We start from the raw sequence: 25,016 nt of genomic DNA, 5'->3' as shown, positions 1-25,016 counted from the left end.
AGGTTTTCATGAACAGTTACTGCAGATCACACCTCCGCCACAGTGCCACTCTCAAATTCCTTCTCCTTACATCCTTGGGAACCTGGCTTTTGACTGTGTCTCTATTGGGCTCTATTGTTTTGGGTCAGATCTTCAGAAAAATCTTCATAGAGAAGAGCCTTCGAAAAAGAGTCAGAAGGATTGTAAAAACCAACTCTCTGCTCTTCTTACTTTTATGCTTAAGGTGATTTATTCCTTTCAGTTTCTTTTTTCTCCCCAGAACCCCAAGTCTTTTATTATGTGATATAATTTGTTATTTTTGAATGATTGAATGATGAACTGGATTGAAAGTTGCTTCTTTATTGCATCTGTTTTACAAATGGGGAAATGGATTTATTTTTGGAGAAATGGATAAACTTAGGCTTACACAGCAAGTCATTGCCAGGTATATGATCAGAACTTAAAAACAGCTTTGATACCTTCTAACTCTTGCCACTGGACTGCAATGTTGGCTAAAAAGCAATGTTTTTTTCTTGGCAAATATCTAGCAGGCTAGGCTTTCAATTGCAGAGGGTGAAATGTTGGCCATCTTTAAATCTCAATTGCTCAGCCTTCTTGGTTGTCAGAGAGGTGAGAAGTAGTGATTGCCTGAGTGCCCTGCCTTATATCCCTCTGCAGTTAAAGGAATCCAAGAGAGCAGTGAATAGTCTTCGTGACTTCGTGGATGATGAGGATGACGATGACCTGGAGAGAGTCAGCTGGAGTGGGGAACCTGTGGGAAGTAAGTAGAGGAGGCTGTAGGAAGGGATTGATATTCAGGGTTCTTGTCACTATGAAGACCCCACTTGCTTGTCTCCTCAGTGCTTGTCAGGAAGGGGAAGGAGGGTAGACTGTTTTTAGATGAACATACATTTGGAAATTTAACCCCAGAAGAAATTTGAGGAAAAAACAGCAGTAGTTTCCATATGGCTCTCTAGGTCTGCCATCCTGAGGCTAATGCTTGGCTGGCTGTTTCAGACTCACTTGGGGTGCTTGTTAGGTTCCTAGGATTTACTTCAGAGAATGATTCAGTAGGTCTTGGGGATAAGGGTGGAGTGGGGTCTTAATTTGCAATAGGTACTGCAAGTGCTTCTAATAGTCAGTCATATTTGGAACTGCTGGCTTAATTGCTCTTAACTGGCTGGCAGGGGACGCCTGGGTGGCTCAGTGGTTGAGTGTCTGCCTTTGGCTCAGGGAGTGATCCCAGGATCTGGGATCGAGTCCCACATTGGGCTCCCTGTGAGGAGCCTGCTTCTCCCTCTGCCTGTGTCTCTGCCTATCTCTCTCTCTCTCTATCTCTTGTGAATAAATAAATAAATCTTAAAAAAAAAATTAACTGGCTGGCAGGACTGACTTCCTTAGCCACTGGATCTCGCTGTCTAGCTGTCTTATAATACCAGTTAACACCTTTGCAGAATCCATCTGATTTTTAAGAATATTTTAAAAAATTTTCTTAATATAGGAAATACCATCAGGATTTAAAAATCAAATATTTTAGGCATACGGTGTAGTTTCCCTCCCACACTATCCTGCATCTACTATTCTTAGTCCCTTCTATCCCAAAACACTGCTGTTGTTTCCTTCTTCTGTTTCAACTAAAGATTCTTTTTACATTTGGAAATGCATATAGGAATATGCATTCTTATTCCCTTTTTTACACCAGTGGTAGCATGCTTTATACCCTGCTGTTTTCACTTGGCAATATAGTTTGGAGATCTTTCTATATCAGTACATTAAGAAGTTTCTCATTTTCTCTTTTAAAACAGCAGCATAGCATTACATTGTGTAGATTTCCCATAACTTATTTTATCACTTTTGATGAACTTTAGATTGTTTCCAATCTCTCCTTGTTTATATTGCTATCAATAACCTTGTTTTTTGTCCAATATGAGTACATGAAAGGTCAATTTTTATTTTTGTTTTTATTTTTTTTGAAAAGTCAATTTTTAGAGTGGAACCACTGGCAGAGGTATTTGCATCTGCATGGCGTAGATATTGCCAAATTGTTCTCCACAAGAGTTGCACCAGTGTACTCCCACCAGCAATGTTTGAGTGTTCCCATTTCCCCACAGCCTTACCAACAGAGTATTACCAAACTTTGGATCTTTGCCAATCTTTTTTTTTTTTTAAGTTCTTTTTTTTTTTTTTTTTTTTTTTTTTAAATTTTACTTGTGGGAGAGAGAGTGTAGAGTAAGAGAGACAGAGCATAAGAGAGATAGGGCCAGGGTGAGGGCGAGGGATGGAGGGACAGAGGGAAAAGCCGGCTCCCTGCTGAGCAGGAGCCCAATGCAGGCTTAGTCCCATCACTCCGGGATCATGATCTGAGCCACCCAGAAGCCTCAGATCTTTGCCGATCTTATAGGGGCCTGTAGTATCTCAATGTACTTTACTTTGTGTAATTCTCTTATTAAGTGTGAGCTTGAGCATCTTTTTATATGTTTAACAGCCACTTGAATTTCTGTGATCCGTTTATTGATTTCCTTTGTTCTTTTTTCTGTTGATTAATTCTATTTGATTTTATCCTTCCTCCCTGCCCCAATTTTTTAAGTCCAAGGCAATAAGGGACCAGGGCCTCTGGTGAAAAACTTTTAGTGTTTGTCAGAATGCTGAATGTCGAGAATTATTATGAATGAGAATCATTGATTTAGTTCCTATTATCTCACAGGTATCTCATGGTCCATCAAAGAGACTGCTGGAAATAGTGGGTCAAGCCAGGAGGGGCGTGAACAGCTAAAGAGCCGAAATAGCTTCTCCACCTATACACAACTACCCAAACCTACTTCTACTTACTCCCTGAGCAGCTTTTTTAGAGGTAAAGAACACTGGTTAAAGGGACAGAGAGTCCTTGTTTTCTCTTTTCAAAAAACCACTCAGGCTATAATTTTTATTTACTCTGGAAGAAAAAGATTATTGGCAGATAAAGAATTATCTTTGGAGCTGGCAGTTGGGGATTAGAAGTGGGAGCAATGAGAGAGAAATTCAGAGGGATGGGACTGGGTTTCAGGAACGTGAACAAAACTGACTTTAGCTGTGTTGGCAAGTTTTGAATAAATTTTCCTGGGTCAGAATTCCTGCCTACCCCCGTGCATTGCTGTTGGGAATCCCAGTGCACTGCCAGTGAGAATATAAAATGATACAGCCACTGTGGGGCACAGGATGGCAGTTCCTTCAAAAAAGTAAGCCAGACATACAAGGACAGATACTGTATGATTCCATTTCTAGAAGATAGCTAGAGTAGTCGGGTTCATAAAGAGAGTAAAATAGTGGTCACCAGGGGCTGGAGGTAAGGAGGAATGGGGAGTTACTGTTTAATGGGTACGGAATCTCAGTTTGGGATGATGAGAAAGTTCCAGAGATGTATACTGGTGATGATTATACAGTGTGAATGTACTCAGTACCACTGAACCACATTTAAGAATGGCAAAAAATGTCAAAGTGCATGTCACGTATATTTTACCACAATTAAAAAAATTTTCCTCCCTATGTTTTTCATGGCATCTCAAATTTCTAAAGTTGAATGCAATTTTTTTTTTAAGCCTCGAGTTCCCATATTGCATAAAAAAGGTTCTATACATACTGCATAGAACCAGCTCTGAAATGGTTCTTCCCTTATGTGTTCTTTACCTTCAGGGAGAACTAGACCTGGAAGTTTCCAGTCCCTTTCTGATGGTAAGCATTAACCCTCTGCTCTTGATTGCTGTGGGAGATGTTACTGATATGGGGTACAGTCTGGGGAGTCATGGGGACAGGTGGTAATTAGATGAAATTTCTTCTGAATCTAGCACCATTATTAGAGAAATTTTCTGATACTGAGGAAGGAGGTCAAGATCATTCTGGCTATAGAAGCAAGGGGTGATTTCTAGGGATGCTGTCTTTGGGGAGGAGCTGAGGTCTACTTTGGGCCATAAAGATGCCTGGGAACCTCACAAGTCAAAAAGGTGTGTGTGAGAAGGAAGCAGTAGAGAAAAGGATTGACATGAAGGTGGTCCTTCTGAGCCAGCTGCCTGTTCTTTTTCAGCTTTGTCAGATGCACCTGCCAAAAGCTATGCTCCAGAGCTGGGCAGACCCAAGGGGGAGTACAGGGTGAGTCATATCTTACACTTTACACAGTTCAAAGCACTTTGACTTGTATTATCTTGCTTGATCTTCCCAACTTTTTGAGCAGCTATTGTTTTAACTTTTTTGTAGACAAGAATACTGGATATCTAAATATCAGTGCTTGCTCTGGGTCTCATAGCTATGAAGTGGTAGAAGTGGGACTCAAAATCTATTTTTCTGATTCTGTCTTAGCACACTTTCCTTACCCATTGTACTGGTTTTGGGAGGCAGTACTTTGAAACTTTTGATCATTGCTGTGGTCTGGAAGCTCAGTGGAGCTCGTATTCCCAAGAAGCACATAACAAAGCAAGCTGATTCCTAAGGAAGAAACTGTATCATAAGTCCAGAAGAGGAACACGTCTTCCTCTTCCTTCTGTCTGCAAAGCCATTAATTAGAATCCCCAGATGCGACTAATTGTATCTAGGGAATGAAGTCCTGAATCAGGAGGCATAGGGTTTTGTCATTCAATTCTTTCCTTCTTTGATCCATCTCTTCTTGCCTGAATTGTCCCTGTTCTAATTCCTTCAGAAACTCAGAATGAGACCATTCCTGTTCTTCACTTTTTTTTCTTCCATTCTCTCTCACAAAATATTTCCACATCAGAGAATAAAAATGAGTTTAAGGTGAGAAGCTGGCATACTGATAATTCTGATCCCTTAACTTCCTGAGATTCATGTGTTGCTAATATTGCAGGATTACAGCAATGACTGGAGCCCCAGTGACACAGTGCGACGTCTTCGGAAGGGCAAGGTAAGGCCACTTAGAGAAAGTGTTCTTGTGGGGAAAAACCATTATGGCTGGAGAAATCTATTTGCAAAATACATATATCATAAAGGATATTTATCCAGAATACATAAACAATAATGATTATCTTTAATAAGAAGGTAACCCAAATAAAAAACTTGGCATAAGATTTAACCAGTTATATCACAAGAAGTTCATGAATAGCCAGAGAGCACTTGGGAAGATGCTCTACATCAATAGTCATTAAGAAAATGTGAATTAAAACTGTGAGATACTACTATACAGCCACTAGAATGGCTAAATTTAAAAATATCATTCCAAACATTGGGAGGCTGTAAAGGAGCTAGACCTCTCATACACTGAAAGTACAAAAGGTGAAATGTGAAAACTACTCTGGAAAATAGTCTGGCAGCTTCTTACGAAGTTAAACATACACTTAATTTTATTGCTAGACATTTACAATCCAAGATAAGTGAAAACGTATGCTCAAAGACTCGTTCATACACCGGGGCAACCTGGATGGCTCAGCTCAGTAGGTTGAGTGTCTGACTTTGGTTTCAGCTCAGATCATGATCTCAGTGTCCTGGGATTGAGCCCTGCATCAGGCGTGTGCTTTGTGGGAGTCTGCTTGTCCCTCTCCCTCTGTCCTTCCCCCCCATGTGCATGCTCACATGCGTGAGCTCTCTCGCTCGCTCACTCGCTCTTGCTCTGTCTCTGAAATAAAATCTAAAAAAAAAAAAAAAATTTTGTACACAGTATTCACAACAGCCCTATTCATAATAGCCCCCAAAGTGGAAATAACCCAAATATCCTTTAGTAGGTAAATGGATAAATGGTGGTATGTCCATACAATGAAAACTACTTACCGGCGAATCAGTGTAGTACTCACCACAACATCTAGATTCCTCTCAGAAATATGATACTAAGTGAAAGAAGTCAGATGTAAAAGGGACGCCTGGGTGACTCAGTGGTTGAGGGTCTGCCTTTGGCTCAGGGCGTGATCCTGGGGTCCTGGAATTGAGTTCCACATCAGGCTCCCCACAAGGAACCTGCTTCTCCCTCTGCCTGTGTCTCTAGCTCTCTCTCTCTCTCTGTGTCTCTCATGAATAAATTCATAAATAATCTTAAGAAAAAAGTCAGATGTAAAAGAGTATGTATTGTATGATTCTATTCCTGAAATTCTAGAAAAGGAAAACTTTAGTGACTGAAAGATGAGTGGTTGCTAGGAGCTAGGGATGGAAGGGGGCTGTTGACATCAAAGCTGACAAGGATGATGGAGTTGTTCTATATCTTTATTGTGGTGGTAGTTGCATGGAATTTGATATGTACTTGTCAAACTCACTGAACTCTACCCTTAGTAGATTTTATTGTATGTAAATTATACCTCATTAAAAAGAGGGGAAGTGATCTCTGCCCTTTGGGTTTGGCAAGACTCCATCAGGACCTTAGGACTTCCTTGCACACTAATTCTGTTCTTCTTCTCCCAGGTCTGCTCACTAGAAAGATTCCGTTCCTTACAGGACAAGCTACAGCTCCTGGAGGAAGCAGTAAGCATGCATGATGGAAACGTAATTACTGCAGTAAGTTGTGGGTTTTGTTTGTTGTTTGCTTAATTGTAGTTTCTCAAAGTCCAATCAGAATAGAACTGTAACATTTCAAGTTAAATGTCTAGTAGAGATCTTGAATTCTTCTTGAAGTGTAGGATTCTCAGTAATACATGCTCTGAGGTTTAGCTGGCAGGAAGTGTATTGTATGTGGACGTCTTAATTATAATCAAGAAGCTGCAACTTGGCCACTCTGTTCTAAAAACTAATCTGAGGTGCACTTGGGTGGTTCGGTTGAGCAACCGACTCTTGATTTCAGCTCAGGTCATGATCTCAGGGTCCCACATTGGGCTCTGCACTCAGCAGGGAGCCTGCTTGAGATTCTCTCTTTGCTTGTGCATGAATGCGTGCATGCACATGCTCTCTCTCAAATAAGTAAATGAATCTTTAAAAAAAATAAAAACATGGGACGCTGGATGGCTCAGTGGTTGAGCATCGGCTTTTGGCTCAGGGCGTGATCCCGGGACCTGACCTCAGATCCTGCATTAGGCTCCTGCATTAGGGAGCCTGCTTCTCCCTCTGCCTACATTTCTGCCTCTCTCTGTATCTCTGATGAATGAATAAATAAAAATCTTTAAAAAAATAAAAATAAAACAAAAACAACAAGAGTCTTTTGAGGGAGATGTATGTGAGAATGGTCTCTCTCAGAGGGAAGTGTCTCTTGCCAGTATGGGAATGGGCAGGTGGACTCCTCTTAGACATAGCTCAATTCTAGATGTCTGTCACCTGTCCTTCTGTCACAGAGGGAAATCTGTTGTCTGGACGTGCCAAGATTCCGAACGAGTCGCTGACCTCATTCCTAAACATCAGGAGCTCAGAGCAAGGCTTTGTGTTTGAGCGGTCAAATTTATTCTTTGTTCCGTTTTCCTCTAGGTTCTGATCTTCCTGAAGAGGACACTGAGCAAAGGTGAGCATATGTTTAGAGAAATCTTCAGTCAATGAGATGCCTGCTACATTTGAAGGGAGAATGGCTTGGTGGCTTTCCTACAGAATTCACTGTCATCAGCTCTGTTTCAGAGACAGCTGGGGTGGCCTAAGAGTTCAGAGTATCCATCTCATTTCTGAGGGCAGTTGTTCCTTCTGTAGGGTGATAACTACATCAACTGGAGACTCCCTATATACTAGACAGATAGATGGCTGTGTTGGTTTGAGGACTTACATCAGAGTCCATGCTAGGTGCCTACTGATTCTGTTGGTAAGAACCACAGGCCACCTGAATGGCCAGGGGTTGCCCTGGACCATGGAGTGTGCTGGCAGTGGATTGAGCCATAGGACCGGGTACCATAAAAAGCTGTTTCTCACTTGCGATTAGCTTTGAGGAGTTGTTTGGAATAATGAGGAGTGAGACCAATTTCACAGTTGAGTAATAGGCTTTAATCTTTCCCCACCTAACTCCTGCCTGCCTGCCAGAGATCCTCTTCCGGGAGCTGGAAGTGCGACAGGTTGCCTTGAGACATCTCATTCACTTCCTTAAAGAAATAGGGGATCAAAAGCTGCTTTTAGACCTCTTCAGGTAAGCACTGATCATCTTGTCTATAGTTACTGAACACTTTATTCAAAGCACTCTGGAGTATACAAAGAGAGAAGACACGGTCCATTTTTGCTGTTAGGTGAGATAATGAAACATGATGGGAAAATTAATAATACAGCTCAGTCTGTGATAAAATGATACTGTAGCAGATCGTTAAGAACCAGGCCCTGGGGTCCAACATACCTGCATTGCATTGAATACTGGCACCACCGTTTAGTTCATAGAGTCACGTTGAGGAAGTTACCCAGCCTCTCCAATGGAAGTGAGGATTCTTACCTCAAAGCTTGTGAAGATAAGGAGTTAGTGTGGGGAAAGCACTTAGTGTAATGTCTAGTCTGTGTTATTAATATTTTTAAGCATTTTATTATAAAAGACCTAGATTAAGGTATCTTTTATTACTTGGTTCCCAATGATGCTAGTGAGAAATGCAATGGAAGAGCAGAATAAGCAAGTAAATCTTCAGTCTGGATACGCAAGGAAAGGCTCATGGAAGTGTTTAGGAATTGAGACTAGGTAGGGTTTCTAATAGGTGGAAAGGCAAGAGGTAGGCATACCAGCTGGAGGCCTGGAACAGGGGAGTGTCTTCTACCATGTTTTCCTTCCTTTCCTTTCCTTTCCTTTCCCCTGCCAGTAGATTAAATTGTATATCTAGTATGTCTTTTCTTCAGTGTCAGGGAAGGGGTTGGAACCCCTCTTGAGGCTGATATCTGGTCCAAGGTAACTCCAGTTATCCAGTGACCAGCACAGTGATGAGCTGCCCCAAAGACAAAGGTGGGGAAAGCAGTTCACCTGATCAGGGCCAAGATTACAGAGAGTTAGCCAGGAATTTGCAGAAGACCTGTTCATTGAGGCAGGCTATTTCCTCCTTCCCTTCCCGATCAACAAGACTATTAAGCATCACCTCTAGGCCAAACCAGTGATTTCATTATAGCGGTCCATTCAGAATAAGAAGGAATTAGAAGATAAAGTCTTTATTCTCCAAGGCCTTACCACCTTTGGGAGAGACAGAACCCTTTTCTACACCATGCATGAAAACAACGAAGAACAATATAGAAAATCTGTTTCCAAGATTGTACTGACAGAAGAGTGCTTTAATCTTTTCAAATCTATAAGATTGCGTGGGCCAAGGTTTTGTGGAGGCTCTGAACCTTTCTGTCAGACCTGTTATCTTTCTTGTCCTTGCTTTTCACTCAGCTAGAGCGGTCAGGGGAACAGTGATATCTGATCCACCATGTGTTTTCAAGAGGTTACTGGTAAAAGAAATTCTTTTTAAGAAGAGGAGGGCTTATTCACGTATGAGGGCAAATGAATTTGAATTGTGTTTTTCCTAGAGCAGCTACCCTATTTTGTGAGGTTATATTGCCACACGCCAATAGATAAAAATGCCCTGCTCCCTTCTGCTTCTCCCCAGGTTCCTAGATAGAACAGAAGAGCTTGCGGTAAGTGTGGCCCTTTGTTTCAGTTGGGGACCTGTTTAACAGAAATCTAAGCCAAAACCCAGCCTCCGAGATCCCAGACTAGTTAACAGTATTCTTCCTTGGTATTGATTGCATCCAGAAGAGAAAGGCATCTGGAAAGCCTACAAACTTAATCCAAATGATGTACTATTTCTTTTTATATGCTCTTTTGATTGGGCTTATGAATAAATATTTCTTTGAATGACTAAAAACTGGCCTGATCAATTTGTAATTTGTTTTTTATTTTCTAATTGTTTCAGTTCCTGGTTTGTAGGAGCTTTTGGGTTTTGGCTTCTAATACTGGAAAATGTAAGCTAAGAGGGATGAGAAACCAGATAGAGGCCAAGAAGGAGGATAGGTCAAGCTGATGATGCACCCAATACACATTTCGGTGGAGAGCTCAGTGATTGAGTGTTAAAACAGATTTTTGGCAGATTTTTACCATTTTAGAATAAACTCCTGGAATACAAGTATAAGCTGAAATCGTACCAAAAATTTCATTATATTATTAAAACTATAGAAATCCACTTTTAAAAATTTGCCATTATTGTGCAGGGGTTGGAATTCCTTAGCACCATCAATGGCAGGATTGTTCCTTTGGTCACTGCACACATGTTTGTGGTGAGATCAGTACTCACATTCAGCTGGCACGTCTAATAATCTTGCTAACCTTTGCACAGCAGAATATAATTAGGAAAATGTTTTTCAGTAACATTTTGTAAAAGGAACTTGTACTTAATATTTGAAGCATGGGAAAATCTCAGAAATCCTTTATCATAATCTACTGAAAATGATTGGCAGTCTGTAGCAGTCATTGGGAAAAGGTTTTTGTTTACACTTTTAATCTCCATAGATTTGAAACTAAGGAATTTTCTTCATACAGCATTCTTACAAAGTTTGTTGTTTTGAAGCTTGATTAGTGAAAATAAATGTGTTTTGGGTAACTCATTTTCCTCAAACTTTTTCTTATTTTATTCCTTTCTCTATTATTTTTTAATTGAAGGTGATATATCATGCATGTTGTTGTATATAAATTTATAGAGTTTTCCAACCTTACAAACTTCAGAATTGTCAAAGCTAATAGTCTGTTTTCAGTTTATCCTCAGAGCGGGAAGGTTATCTAAGTAGGAGTTTCTTCAAAGACTTAAGGCCAAAGTGGAATTGAACAATAAAAATTAATTATAGCTCCTAAAGATTACTTTAATACTAGGATTGGTTATATGCCAGATATTTTATGAAGATTAGATTAGATTATGATATAATCTCTATTATTCTGTTTTATATTATCATTTACATTTTTATCCATTTGTTTCTAAAAGGATATAGTGTCCTTCCTAAATCCAGTTCATTCTCTTAATATTCATGTTAACTGTCAATCTGTTTATTTTTTAATTCTTCGGAAGTTTTTTTTTTTTTTTTTTTTAAGATTTTCTTTATGTGAGAGAGAGAGGAAGAGGAGTAGAGGGAGAGGAACAAGCAGATTCTGTGCTGAACATGGAGCCCAACACAGGGCTCGATCTCAGGACCCTGAGATCATGACCTGAGTCAAAACCAAGAGTTGATGCTTAATGACTAAGCCACCAAGGCACCTCAATTCTTGACAAGTTTTTAATAATTGTACATAAAATTGCAGTTTTTACGATCATCATTAATTTCGTCAGCCCTTGTAATAAAAAAATAAGGATTTAAACCTCAGGTTTTTTTTAGAATTCCAAAATAGAAAGCCCATAAGGAGATTTCCTTTCAGAGTTATATGTAGAACCTATAGTAAGTATTTAAATGTGAATCTTTAGGTGTCAACAGTGAATCAGAAGACATGACTTATTCATGTTACTGATGTTGTTAATTACTAGATATTTACAGGACCATGCTATCATTGATTATAAGGTCAAAGATGCCAAAAATAATGTTGAAGTAAGCATTTCATTCTTTGGCCTTTCAAAGGCTAAGGTTAGGGTTAGTGAAGCAAAAGCTGGTTTTAGTTAAATAGTGAGGCTAAAGCCAAGCTTCCAAGTAAAGCTAGGTGCTTGCCTACTCAGTGCTTTGTTATAGGCCAGCACTGAACTTCCCATAGAACTTCCCACGATGATGGCAGTATTCTTTATCTGTGCTGTTGGATATGGTCCAACTAGTCATGTGGTAAAATGACTACTGTAATTAAGGATCTGAATTGTTTAACTTAATTTAAACGTAAATGTAAACCAAATGTGGGCATCAGTTACTGTATTGGATATTGCAGTTATAGATAAATCAAAGAGTGATTTTGAAGATTTTTTTTTTTAGGATTTATTTATTCATGAGAGACCCAGAGAGAGAGGCAGAGACATAGGCAGAGGGAGAAGCAGGCTCCATGCAGGGAGTTTGATGTGGGACTCAATCCCAGGACCCCATCTTGAGCCAAAGGCAGACACTCAACCACTGAGCCACCCAGGTGCCCTTGAAAATTTTTTGTCATCTATACATCCAGTGTGGGGCTTGAACTCACAACCCCGAGATCAAGTGTCACACGCTGTAATTACTGAGCCAGCCAGGCATCCCCAAAAAGCAATTTTGAATTACTCTTTACTCTCTCTCTCTACGTGCACACCTATCCACACCCACAGGAATCTCTGATAATGAAGAATTACGTTTTTAAGGATGGAAAGTCTACTTACATAGCTACCTCACCCTTAAGGAGACAAAATAGTTCAACCCCGCCCCCCTTCTCTTTTTCTTTCTTTCTTTTTGTAGCTCTCTCATTACCGTGAGCACTTGAACATTCAGGACCCTGAGAAACGAAAAGAATTTCTTAAGACCTGCGTTGGGTAAGTATGGGAGAGAAATGTTTTTAAGTATAAATCTTACACAGAGAACTGAGGAGACTAAATGAGGGTGGAGTGGATAGGCAGTTGAAGGGAAAGGTTAACAGTGGGTCATACAAACATCATTAAAGATGGTCTCATTCAGTGATTGCATACGTTTTCAATGATGGGTAGTAAATTGAGAAAAATAAAGGCAATCTAAAGAGTTTTTTTCTACAGTTAATTTAATTTGAAAGACTGCCATTTGTTCTGGGATTTTTTCCCCCTCCCCTCTCTCCCTTTTTTTTTTATGATTTTATATATTGAAAAGGTTGGCAACACTTTACCTTCCATGTTCTTTTCAGTGGTTACTGATCCTCGAGACCCCAGACCACAAGAACCACTCACTCAGCATAGGTGTTCATCCAGGATATAAGACCCTGTAAAAAACAGCCCCACATACTATTCTCCAGTGATGAGCACTCACTGCTCTTGGAAGTAGCTTGTTCTTTGTCAGACAACCTTCATTATTGTTAAATGCTTTGTTATATTGAGCTGAAACTTGCTTCCTTCTATCTTTCAAGACATGCAGAGCATCTACCCAGGAGGCCTTAATCCAAGTTCAATATTCACAGTTGCTTTAGTCATTCCTCATGGGACAGGAATTCTAGGATTCATATTTAGAAATTTGTCTTTGTCCGTGTAATCCTTAATTTTAACATTACCAAATACTGAGCTATGTCATAGTGGCCTCTGGTGAAAAAGAGAAAAGTTGGATTAGTGAGGTAACTGAAACCTATTGCTGTTTCTCTTTATCTCTTCTAAAACTTGGCTATGGCTCACACTTAATCTGGGATAGTGTAACTGAGTTTCAGAAATCTTCCAGGAGTGACTGGAGTGCAGGACTAAGGCAGCACTTTTTAAAGGAGAGATCTGTGAACTGCAAGCCTAAAATCTGGCTTCGGTTCCTAGCTTTACATCTTGGTTTACCATGTATGAGTTTTAGGCAAGATACTGTTTGTCCCTCAACTTTTTCATGTGTAAATGTAGTGTTGAAGATGGGATCCTTGATATCTGTGTAGATGTCTGAGATCTTTAGCGATCTATACATGTACCACCATGCCTGGTAATTTAATTTTACCTTATATCTCTGCAATAAGAAATGACTAACAAGGGACATCTGGGTGGCTCAGCGGTTGAGCTTCTGCCTTTGGCCCAGGGCGTGACCCCAGAGTCTTGGGATTGAGTCCCACATCAGGCTCCCTGCATGGAGCCTGCTTCTCCCTCTGCCTATGTCTCGGCCTGTCTCTCATGAATAAATAGATAAAAGCTTTAAGAAAAAGAAATACCTAACAAATGTAAGTATCCCTTATGTAGAGTTAAGCACTGACATTAAGCCAGGACAGGAACCACAGTGCTTCACTGTGGATGATGGGCAGTCAGCCAAGCTCATTCACTCACTAAGTGACGTGTTCGTCAAACATTCCAACTCCCACAGTGAGAGGATTCTAACTCCTTCCTCAGCAAAACCACTGATTACTATATATATTTTGTGGACTTTCAGGATCCCTCTTTTTTTTTTTAAAGATTTTATTTTAATTTTTTTAAAGATTTTCATTTATTTATTAGAGAGAGAGAGAGCAGAGAGCACAAGCAGGAAGTGGGGCGAGTGAGGGGTAGAGGGAGAAGCAGATACCCCACTGATCAGGGAGCCTGATGTGAGGCTCGATCCCAGGACCTTGGGATCATGACCTTGGCTGAAGGCAGACACCCAACTGCCTGAGCCACCCAGGTGCTCCAGATTTTATGTTTTTTTTTTTTTTTTTTTTTTTTTTAAGTAATCTCTACATCCGACATGGGACTGGAACTCCCAGCCTTGAGATTAAGAGTTCCATGCTCTACCAACTAAGCCCACCATGCCTCTCAGGATCCCTCTTAAATTGGCAAAACCTAAAATACAAAATCCCAGCCAAAGGTCTATTCTGTTTTCTGCTTTCTCTCTCTCTGCCTTTCAGGGATGCTATAAAGGTACATTGGGATCAAATTTGTGAAGTGCCGTGAGCCTTTTAATGCTTACAGTGGTGATTTGGTTTAGTTGAGTTTGTTGTTTCAGTAGAGAAAGAGGTACTAACCTTCTGGCTCTTTACCAGTTTGCCATTTTCAGCAGAAGATTCTGCACATATTCAAGACCATTATACCCTCCTGGAACGCCAGATCATTATTGAGGTTAGACTCCTTGTCTCTACATTTTCTGCTTCGATATCAGTGCTCAGTGCCATTCAGCATCTAGGAGACCTCTATGCTCTGCCGTATATGTCATTTCCTGTTACATTCTCTAAGAGTCTTTCATTTCCTCTTTATATGTTAGCACTTTTCCCTTCATTGTTCTCAGGCATCCTTTTTCTTCTCACTTGCAGTTAACCTGGAAGTGTGTTTTCTCTCCCTCCCAGAACTCTCGTTTCATCCTTACTTCTACAGTTTTCCTCCATTCAACATGAATCTGTCATCATTTTACAGATTTTAAACTCCCCTGGTCTATCCTGGGCAGTTTCTTTTTCCCTTCTTTGCTTCTTCCCTAGGATAGGAAGCACGACTGCTATAGCATTTAATGTTTCTCTCCTGCTTCTACTCTGCAGACATTGTTGTTTTTTTCACTTGGTTCATTCACTACAGGCAAATGATCGACATCTGGAATCAGCAGGACAGACTGAGATCTTTCGGAAGCACCCCCGCAAAGCTTCTATCCTCAACATGCCATTAGTGACAACGCTTTTCTACTCGTGCTTCTACCATTACACGGAGGCTGAGGTATAGGCAAAACGTGAAAGACCCCACACACTCACTGCACAAGAGGGATATAGGTTGAAGCCAGTTATTTCAATGTGCTCTTAACGATGGGTATGTATAGTTCTTGGGGAAGTCCACCTGGAAGCTTTCCTGGCCCTCAGAAAGGATGAGCCATCAGGGAAAAAGAGATTTAAAAGGGTTTGTGTGGCTTCTGGTGAGCTGGCATGCTGGCATTAGCACATTGTCTCTCCAGTACTGGTCCTGCAGAGTTCTGCTCAAAGGTCCATAATTTCAAATGGATTCACATGGTATAAAGAAGAGCAGCAAGGTGTTAAGTGTTTGTGGGTACTTAAAAATTGTTTCGAAAAGGTTCAAGTTTTAATGATCATAGTGGGAATGATTATAATGTGTGATCAATCTTGTGATAGATTAGCATAAAATTGAGAAATACACTGTATATATTAATCCAGTCTTGTTTGCCAAGTTGTGGTGATATCCAGTTAGACCTGGTGGAATTTGTCTCTTAAATTAACTTCTCGGGATGCCTGGGTGGCTCAGCGGTTGAGCATCTGCCTTCAGCTCAGGGCATGATCCCACAGTCCTGGGATCGAGTCCCGCATTGGGCTCCCTGCATGGAGCCTGCTTCTCCTTTTGCCTCTGTCTCTGTGTGTGTGTGTGTGTGTGTGTCTCTCGTGAATAAATAAATAAAATCTTAAAAAAAAATTAACTTCTGGGTTTAAGTGGCTACAGAGAAAAATGTACAATGTCTAGGTAGTGGAAAGAAACTGTTAGGTTGGGGGCAGCCCCAGTGGCCCAGTGGTTTGGCGCCGCCTTCAGCCCGGGGTATGAGCCTGAAGACCCGGGATTGAGTCCCACTCAGGCTCCCTGCATGGAGCCTGCTTCTCTCCCTCTCCCTCTGCCTGTGTCTCTGCCTCTCACTCTCTTTCTCTCTCTGTTATGAATAAATAAATAAAATCTTTAATAAAAAAAAAAAAGAAAATGTTAGGTTGGGTAGTATTTGGGAAAGTCAGTAACAGTAAAATTCCTTCTCCACCTTCATCCTAGGGGACGTTCAGCAGTCCAGTCAACCTGAAGAAGACATTTAAGGTAGATATAAATTGGTCAGTGTCTGGTAAAGTAGTATGAGAGTAACTACATGGAGTGGATGTTGCCTGATAACCCTGCATGGGAAGTCCCTTGATATTCAAGGTTGGAAATAGAAAGAACGAGGGCAGCCTAGGTAGCTCAGCGGTTTAGCGCTGCCTCCGGCCCGGGGCGTGATCCTGGAGACCTGGGATCAAGTCCCGCGTCGGGCTCCTTGCATGGTGCCTGCTTCTCCCTCTGCCTGTGTCTCTGCCTCTCTCTCTCTCTCTCTCTCTCTCTGTGTCTCTCATGAATAATAAATTAAAATATTTTTTTAAAAAAGAAATAGAAAAAATGAGTTTGTGGGAAGTGAGGGAAGACTAACTGAATGGCCTGCAGCAGTGTTGGGGGCTTGGGAGTGAAAAGGTTCTTGATGACTTGAGAAATTTGTGCATTTTAAGGGGCATAATCAACACCAGGGAATATTTTTGCCTGTCTTTTCCAGAATTCTCCCCTGAGGCATTTCTACTCATTAATTCCCCTGGTCTCTGCTTTTTAGATTCCAGACAAACAGTATGTACTGACAGCCCTGGCTGCTCGCGCCAAGCTTCGAGCCTGGCATGATGTTGATGCCCTCTTTACCACGAAGGTGGGTGCCCTGGAACTGTTTGGTGCTACCGGGGGCCTTGGAGATAATCATCTTTTTACCCCATACTTCATGGGAATCTCACATTCTATTTACTGGTTTACATTTTTTCCTCCAACTTTTTGTTTTCCAAAATGTCAAACTGAAAGAAGAGTTGAAAGAATAGTATGATAAACATACCAATAGTCTTAATTCATTGATTTATTAACATTTTTGCCATATTTGCTCTTTTTTCTTTTGCTGAACCATTTGCAAAGTAAGTTGCAGACATCATGATACTTCTCCTTAAGCAGTTATTTCATTTATAACCATAATATTATTATCATTTTCAGGATATTTAACATTAATATTGTAATATCATTGTATATATAGTCTGTATTCAAATCAGCTCTTAGAGCTTTTTGTTTATTTTTGTGTTTGCTGTCAGGATCTAATCAAGGATCTTGCATTGGTTGTCATGTCATATTTTAAATATCCTTTCTTCTATGAGTTTGATTTTTTTTTTTTGTTTTGTTTATACCCTTTGTTAGGTTTTTGTTGTTGTTTGGGGTTTTGCTTTTTTTTTTAATTTTATTTTTAATCTCCAAACCCAATATGAGGCTCAAACCTACGATCCTGAGATTAAGAGTTGCAAGCTCTACCTACTGAACCCACCAGGTGCCCCCTGCCTGTTTTTTGGTGGTGGTGGTGGTGGTTGTTAATTATTTACTTAGCTACATTGACTACCAAAGCAATACATGTCTGTGTCAAAATCAAAAACACTATGTGAGAGCGTAGTCAAATTACATGAATTTCCTTGTTCATTGCCCACCTGCTCCTGTCTCAGTCTTTCTGCAAGGCAAACACTCTTAAAAGTTCAATGGTTAGTTTTCCAGACTTTTCCTCATGATATACAAATATCCTTATGTAAATATAAACACATAGAAGATAGGATTTTTTCTACCCAGATTAAGTTGATACTATAAGTATTATAAAATAAATTACTTATTTCATCTAGCCATATTTCACAGACTTTTTTCTACCTGTGGATCTAAGAACTTATTTCACATGTCTGACTCTTTCTACCCTCATAATTTCTTGACTTTTCTGAAAAACTTCTCTCTCTTCACTTCTCAGTCTTCCACCTCCCATCCATCCACACTCACCACCATGTTATTCTAGTCAGACCGTAAAACGAATGGCCACAAAGTGTGTTGAGTCTGTCTTGCCTAGCTTCTGCTGCCGCATCTTCCCTTTTCAGAACTGGCTGGGCTACACCAAGAAGAGAGCACCCATTGGCTTCCATCGGGTTGTGGAAATTTTGCACAAGAATAGTGCCCCTGTCCAGGTAATAGCTCCTAAAGGGCATTGGGTACAGGATCCTCTAGGAGACCTACCTTTTAGACTCTTACTGGTCAGTGGTGGGAGACTTGACCTGCTCTGGTCTTAGCTGCAAGATAACAAAAAGGCTGTAGTTGACCTTGAGATAGAAAAGGCCAGAGAGGGAAGTTCTCCTCTGCCCTTCAGAAGCAATCCCAGACTGCCCCTCTTTGAGGAGCATCTACTGTGGTTAGCCTGTGTGAAGCACTGACATATTATTCAAATGATTGAAAAGGAGAGCTCATTGAGAAAGGACATTGAGGAACAATGAGCATAGCACTGGATCAGATCTAGAGCACATCTGTTGTTTGCCTGGGTATCTAGCTGTAGGGTAAGGTGGGGGTGGGCTCTTCCCATCTCTCCTGGGTGAGCGTGGAAGTACTGCATACAGTCCACCTCATTCCCATTGCAGAACTAGTCCTATGGTTGATCATGAGAATTGTAGACACGAGATAGGAAGCTTTTGCCTTCCTCAAGATTTTTGTTGTCTTCTTTTTAGAGCTCCTTGTTTTATGGGTCTGGGAGTCATTACTCAGAAGTATCTTTTCCCATAGATATTACAAGAGTATGTTAATCTGGTGGAAGATGTGGACACAAAGTTGAACTTAGCCACCAAGTTCAAATGCCATGATGTCGTCATTGATGTGAGTCCCTAAGAAATAAGAACCCTGAGTTAAACCCTTAATGGAGAGTGGGGGATTATGATATTCTCTGCCCTAGATCTTGAGGTGCTTTCAATTTAGACTTAATAGACAAAATGATCTGGCAAGAATCAGTTGGAGACCAGTTCTCTTGTGTTATTTTCCCAGCCCTTTGACTGATAGCTCTTTGCTTTTATATGTTGTACTCACAAAATTTATAGAACTGAATCCAGCCACATAAGCTCTGTAGATTTCTCTTCAGTAAGAAGTTCTGTAGGTGCTTTACCCCACTGTCATCCCACTATAACCTCTCAGCCTCTCCTGGAACCTTGACCCAATGTTGGAAGTGGCAGAAAGAAAAAGGCCCTCGTAGAGAAGGCTGATTGGAGGTTTTATTGTGTCTGTTGGTGTACAGACTTGCCGGGACCTGAAGGATCGTCAGCAGTTGCTAGCGTACAGGAGTAAGGTGGATAAAGGATCTGCGGAGGAGGAGAAGATTGATGCCATTCTGAATAGTTCGGTGAGCAGCTACAGCTTACTCCTCCAGTAGTCCCAGGAGACAGTCCCCATACTCACAGTATCACCAAGTATATATTCCCAAGGCCTGCATGGGGTCACAGTTTGTTGAGTGTCATGGATACAAGAATCTTCTGTGAGCCTAAGGATCTAAAGCACTGCTTTGAACAGCAGAAATTACTCCTAAGATGTGTGATGATCCTGGGGTAATCTGGGAACCTTAGGCTGAGACTTCACATAGCATCCTGGTGATCATTAAACATAGCAGGTAGGAGGTACTAGTCCAGGGAGTATGGAAACAATGCTGCAGATTCATAATATCCAGGTGGTAGTTTTCTGGGGCCAGGTATGACCTACCTGTTGGAAATAAGTGGATAAAACAGACTTTAGCTATTTGAGCAACACACCTGGCTCACCTCTCAGAGCATGAAATTGCTGAGCTTTTTGTCAATACGGAGCTTAGCTCCCTGTTACATATTTTGGGACCTACCATGGAAGGTAGGTAAGTCTTGGTCCTGTGGAGGGCAGAACCAGAATAAATGCCATAAATCAGGCTTATAAGGTACAGAAAAGATGTCCAATTCATCTTTGAATAAGCAAATTCCCCCACATATTAGAAAAACATTTTTCAACTTCCCTCTCCATTCTTCTTATTCTTACTTTATCTAGCTGTTCTGTTTTATTGTATTCCCTTACCTCTCTGTAAGGGTTAGTAGAAACGGATATTTGTTCTTTTCCACAGCAAATTCGATGGAAGAATTAAGTGGCATTAGCTACCCTGAAACCTGCCTTATTTCTTCCTTTCCTGTCTGTGAAAGTAGAGAGTGTCTTCATTGGGAGTTACAGTACCACACATCGCTTGGACCCATCAGCAACAGGCAGCGCCTGCTACTCTTAGGGCAGAAACCAGCGCCTGGGCACAGACAGCTTCAGACTGACCTAAGGAACATCATCAAGAGGGCCAAGATCTAAAGATTTGACTCATGAGGAAGATTCTCTCCACCTGGTGCTCACATGAAGGTGGGAATAATTTCTAGATTGGGCCCATATTGGGCAAGATCTCACTTGGTCTGGGAAAAATGACTGCTCAAGAAAGGAAGTTACCAAAAAAGAAAAGAAAAAGAAAGGAAGTTACCTAGACTAAGAGGTCAGGTGTCATAGAGTGGCCACTCCATTCCTCTCAGCTAATTATGACCCTGGACTTGGTGCTGGACTTTGGCAGTTCTGCTCTGAAGTCAGAATAGAACCAAAATGGCTCTCTCCCAAGGGACCTCAGGAAAGGATGCCAGTATAGCGGAGACCTGTTGGAGGTGCCTTCACACCAGACTGCAGAGTCCTCCATGTAATGACAGAGATTGCCCAGACGTTTGTGTTTCTTTAACCACTGTCCCTCTGCTGCCCTAGTCTAGCCTCTACTGAGACTTGTGGTTCGTCTCTCACCTACACATCGAGATGGCCTGGTGTGGGAGATAAGGACCTCCCCGTTATCTTTTCCTCTACTTCTCCTACCCAGACCCATAAACTTTTATGAAGCTCAGATTCAGCAGTGCTGGAGTGCTCTTCCCTTATACACAAATCTCATTTCACTAGGAGCTTCCAGAAGGTTTACCAGGGCTGAACTCAACAACATTTCAGACAGGATATTAAGATGGAAGTTTTCATTTCACACTTGGTTTTCAATAGGATCTTCTTTAGTGCTAGCCTCCTGCCCTTTACCAATATTAGCCTCTCTTCTGTGACTGAACTGGGTTTTCCTGACATGCCTAGATTCATAATAAAGTTTTTTCCTTCTTGGTGCCTTCTCTTTCCCTCCTCGTTGTTTTGTGAAGAACAATGAAATAATTGCCCTGTCTCTTGGGACCACTGCAAATCTGCCTCAGTGACTGCATTCAGTAGTCTGTCAACATAAGTCATGGAGTAACGGTGTTTATGGCAAAGTATGGCTGTGCGGTTAACAGGGAGCACTGAGCTGGGAAACAAAAAACCTGGCCTCTTGTCCTAGCTCTACTGTTGATAAGCTGTGTGATGTTGGGTGAATCCCTCTCTTCCTGGACTATCTTAACCTGTTGTCATAGGAGGGTATGTTTCTCTGAGAGCTTATAGAATTTTACACTCCTGTGGATGGATAAAGTGGTAGATGAAAAGATGTATAGAGGCACATAGCATGCTTTAAGGCATGTGGTTCTCGACTGAGGACAGTTTTGCCCCCAGGAGACCCCTGTCAAAATCTGGAGACACTTTGCTGCTACAACCAGTGGGTTCTACTAGTATCTAGTGAGTAGAAGCAAGGAATGCTGCTAAACATCCTACAGTGTGGGACAGCCCCCTCCAACAAAGAATTATCCTGTCGAGAATATTCATTAATGCAAATGCCGAGAAACTCTGCTTTAAGGTGATCAGACTTCATCTCTTACTCCTCCACTTTGCAATTCCAGATACCTTCATAGTTGTTCCTTCCTTAAGCATCCCTCTGGCTGTTGAAGAAACAGGAGTTTAATTTGCTAAATTGTGCTCAGGTTATTGGCTGATCATCCAACAAACCATGGTGATTTTATTAGTGTATCAAAATCACTCAGAGAAGCAGAATCACTAGGAGTATGTCATCTGTCTATATGTGGAATTCATTACATGGATTTGCCCTTACTCAAGTATAGCTGTTTGTTAAACAGTCTCTGGAAGTTTGTCTTCATAACTGGTGGTAGAGCCCCTTATCCACAGGGTGGGCAGTGGGGAAGAAAGATAGATAAAATGTGAGGGAAAGCAAGGACAAGATGGAGCCCAGGAAGATGGAGAGGAGCCCATGTCAGTTCTCACTACCCTCAATGTCAAGGAAGTGGGTGTCCTGCAGGCAAAGCTGGCTGGTGACCTTTGTCAAGGAACTGAACACAAACCTGGCCCAAGAGTGTGAGAAGCTGTAGGAGGATCCGGGGGAAGTTGTAGCGATTGTAGGTCCAGCTGCTGCTACACACCAACAGGGTCACTAGCAGACAGAGTACCTGCCCTGACCTTGCAAGCATCAACACAAACTGGATGCTGCTTCAATTCAAACTTCCAGGTCTTGCACAAAAGTCTCTTACGGCACACCCTACTGGAAACATTCAGGGAAGGGTATTCTGGAAAATGTAGTTCAGCCTAGCCAACTTGACATGTTACAAAGCTACAACCACTGGATCCACATTTTTGAGAATATATTAGTGAAGGATGAGCCTAGAGTCCACACCTGTACAGGTTAACCGGTGCTGCATGGTCGTGCTGAGCAGGGAGGTTTTGAACTTTTCTTCAGAACAATAACATCACATACAACATTAGGATTACCTATTCAATGTTGTGATCAAAGGAAGTGTTTTCTCAGATTTGATAAGAACTTCCAAGCTCTTTACTTCAAGTGCTAAGATTGAGAGTGACATAAGAGCCCTCCTTTGATGGTCAACTAATCTTTGGCAAAGCTGGAAAATATCCAACAGGAGAAAGAAAGTCTCTTCAACAAATAGTATTGGGAAAACTGGACAGTGACGTGCAGAAGAATGAAACTGAGCCACTTTCTAATACCATGCACAAAAATAAATTCAAAATGGATGAACGACCTAAATGTAAGACAGGAAACCATCAAAATCCTAGAGGAGAAAACAGGCAGCAACCTCTTTGACCTTGGCCACAGCAAGATGTGATTAGGCATAGCTCTGGAGGCAAGGGAAACAAAAGCAAAAATGAACTATTGGGACTTCATCAAGAGAAAACGCTTCTGCACAGCAAAGGAAACTAAATCAAAAGGCAACCAGTGGAATAAGAAGATATCTGCAAATGACATATTGGATAACAGGTTAGTATCCTAAATCTATAAAGAACTTATCAAACTCAACACCCAAAAAACAATCCAGTTAAGAAATGAGAAGACATGAATAGACCTCTTTCCAAAGAAGACATCCAGATGGCTATCAGACACATGAAAATATGCTCAATGTCATTCATCAGGGGAATACAAATCAAAACCACAATGAGATACCACCTTATACCTGTCAGAATGCCTAAAATTAACAACTGAGGAAGCAACAGGTGTTGGCAAGGATGTGGAGAAACGGGAACCTTTGTGCACTGTTGGTGGAAATGCAAACAGGTGCAGCCACTCCGGAACACACTATGGAGATTACCCAGAAAGTTAAAAATAGAACTAACCTATGACCCAGCAATTATACTACCAGATATTTATCCAGAGGGTTAGAAATGCTCATTTGAGGGGGCACATGCACCCTAATGTTTATGGCAGCAGTATCAACAGTAGCCAAATTATAGAAAGAACCCAAATGTCTATCAGCTGATGAATGGATAAAGAAGAAGGTGTGCATATATAATGGAATATTAGTCTGTGATCAAAAAGAATGAAGTCTTGCCATTTGCAACAACATGAGTAGAACCTAGAATGTATTATACTGAGATAAGTCAGAGAAAGACAAATGATTTCACTCATATATGGAATTTAAGAAACAGAACAGATGAACATAGGGGAAGGGAAGGAAAAATAAGAAAAATGGAGAGAGACAAACTATAAAAGACCTTTACTATAGGGAACAAGCTGAGGGTTGCTGGAGGGGAGGTAGGTGGAGGATGGACTAAATGGATGATGGGCATTAAGGAGGGCACCTGTTGGGATGAGCACTGGGTTTATATGTGGGTGATGAATCACTGGATTCTGCTCCTGAAACCAGTGCTGCCCTGTATGTTAGCTAATTTGAATTTAAGTTAAAAATAAAAGCAGCCCTGCTATGAAAGGGATTAGAGAAGCCAGAGACATGAAATGTTGCGTATTATATGGTTCCATGTACATGGAACATCCAGAAAAGGTAAATCCACAGAGACAGAGACAAAAAGCAGATTTGTGGTGCCAGGGGCTGAGGAGGGTGGTGGGCAAGTGGGGAGTGACTGCTTAATGCATATGGGGTTTCCTTTGATCAGGAAGATAAAAATGTTTTGGAGATAGAAGTCGTGGATATGAGTATATTGTGAATGTACTGAATTGTTCACTTCTAAATGGCTAAGTTATGTGAGTTTGACCTCATTTTTTTTTTTTTTTCTAATTTAAAAAGTGGATTAGAGTGTTGCCTTGCTGGCTCAGTCCATGGAGTGACTCTTGATCTCAGGGTCCTGAGTTCGAGCCCCATGTAGAGTGTAGAGATTACTTTCCAAAAAGGTAGATTTCAGTAGTTTTGATTTCTGTTACCAATTTTGCCATTGCTATAATAAAATAAAGTTCTGAATATCACTGATTCTTTCCCCGACTTTATTGAGTTATAACTGTATAAAATTAAAAGTGAAATAAAAGTTGTATATATTTAAGGTGTATAACATGATTTGATATATATTGTGAAATGATTACCACAGTTAATTAACATGTCTGTCATGTCACACAGTTACCTTTTATGTGTGTATGTGGTGAGTACATCTCTTAGCAAATTACAGGTATATCGTATAATTAACTATCATCACTATGGTGTACATTACAACTCCAGAACTTACTCATCTTATTCATGGTTGTCTTGAATTCAAAAAGAAGTAGTTTGGAAAATAACTCCTTAAGTAGTGCCGAGATCTCTATGATATTTTAGTCTGGGAAAAATCTAGAAGTCCAGAACCTTCTGTTAGGAAAAGGAGGATCTCATGCATCCCTGTTTGTAGTCCTCCTAGAAATAGTGGAGAGGGGCGCCTGAGTAGCTCAGTTGATTGAATGTCTGACTCTTGATTTCGGCTCAGGTCATG

General features: G+C 40.9%; 1 protein-coding gene across 2 annotated transcripts in view; it reads left to right on the top strand.

Moving 5' to 3' along the window:
* The window catches only part of VIPAS39 (VPS33B interacting protein, apical-basolateral polarity regulator, spe-39 homolog), a 28,229-nt gene extending 3,707 nt beyond the window's left edge, over window positions 1-24,522 (top strand). For both annotated transcript variants that reach the window (XM_025996428.2, XM_025996429.2), the window contains exons 3-20: window positions 658-760; window positions 2,684-2,830; window positions 3,649-3,687; window positions 4,037-4,101; window positions 4,811-4,867; window positions 6,349-6,441; window positions 7,339-7,372; window positions 7,876-7,978; window positions 9,408-9,435; window positions 12,184-12,257; window positions 14,384-14,459; window positions 14,907-15,041; window positions 16,086-16,127; window positions 16,663-16,752; window positions 17,990-18,076; window positions 18,663-18,752; window positions 19,165-19,269; window positions 20,008-24,522. In XM_025996428.2, the coding sequence (XP_025852213.1) occupies window positions 658-760; window positions 2,684-2,830; window positions 3,649-3,687; window positions 4,037-4,101; window positions 4,811-4,867; window positions 6,349-6,441; window positions 7,339-7,372; window positions 7,876-7,978; window positions 9,408-9,435; window positions 12,184-12,257; window positions 14,384-14,459; window positions 14,907-15,041; window positions 16,086-16,127; window positions 16,663-16,752; window positions 17,990-18,076; window positions 18,663-18,752; window positions 19,165-19,269; window positions 20,008-20,028 (1,389 nt within the window). In that variant the 3' untranslated portion in view covers window positions 20,029-24,522. The remainder of the gene's footprint in view (window positions 1-657; window positions 761-2,683; window positions 2,831-3,648; window positions 3,688-4,036; window positions 4,102-4,810; window positions 4,868-6,348; window positions 6,442-7,338; window positions 7,373-7,875; window positions 7,979-9,407; window positions 9,436-12,183; window positions 12,258-14,383; window positions 14,460-14,906; window positions 15,042-16,085; window positions 16,128-16,662; window positions 16,753-17,989; window positions 18,077-18,662; window positions 18,753-19,164; window positions 19,270-20,007) is intronic.
* Window positions 24,523-25,016: the final 494 nt, after the last annotated feature.

Source organism: Vulpes vulpes, chromosome 6 (assembly GCF_048418805.1).
Source record: "Vulpes vulpes isolate BD-2025 chromosome 6, VulVul3, whole genome shotgun sequence".
Taxonomy (NCBI): Eukaryota; Metazoa; Chordata; class Mammalia; order Carnivora; family Canidae; genus Vulpes; species Vulpes vulpes.
This window is presented reverse-complemented; position numbering and strand designations above follow the sequence as displayed.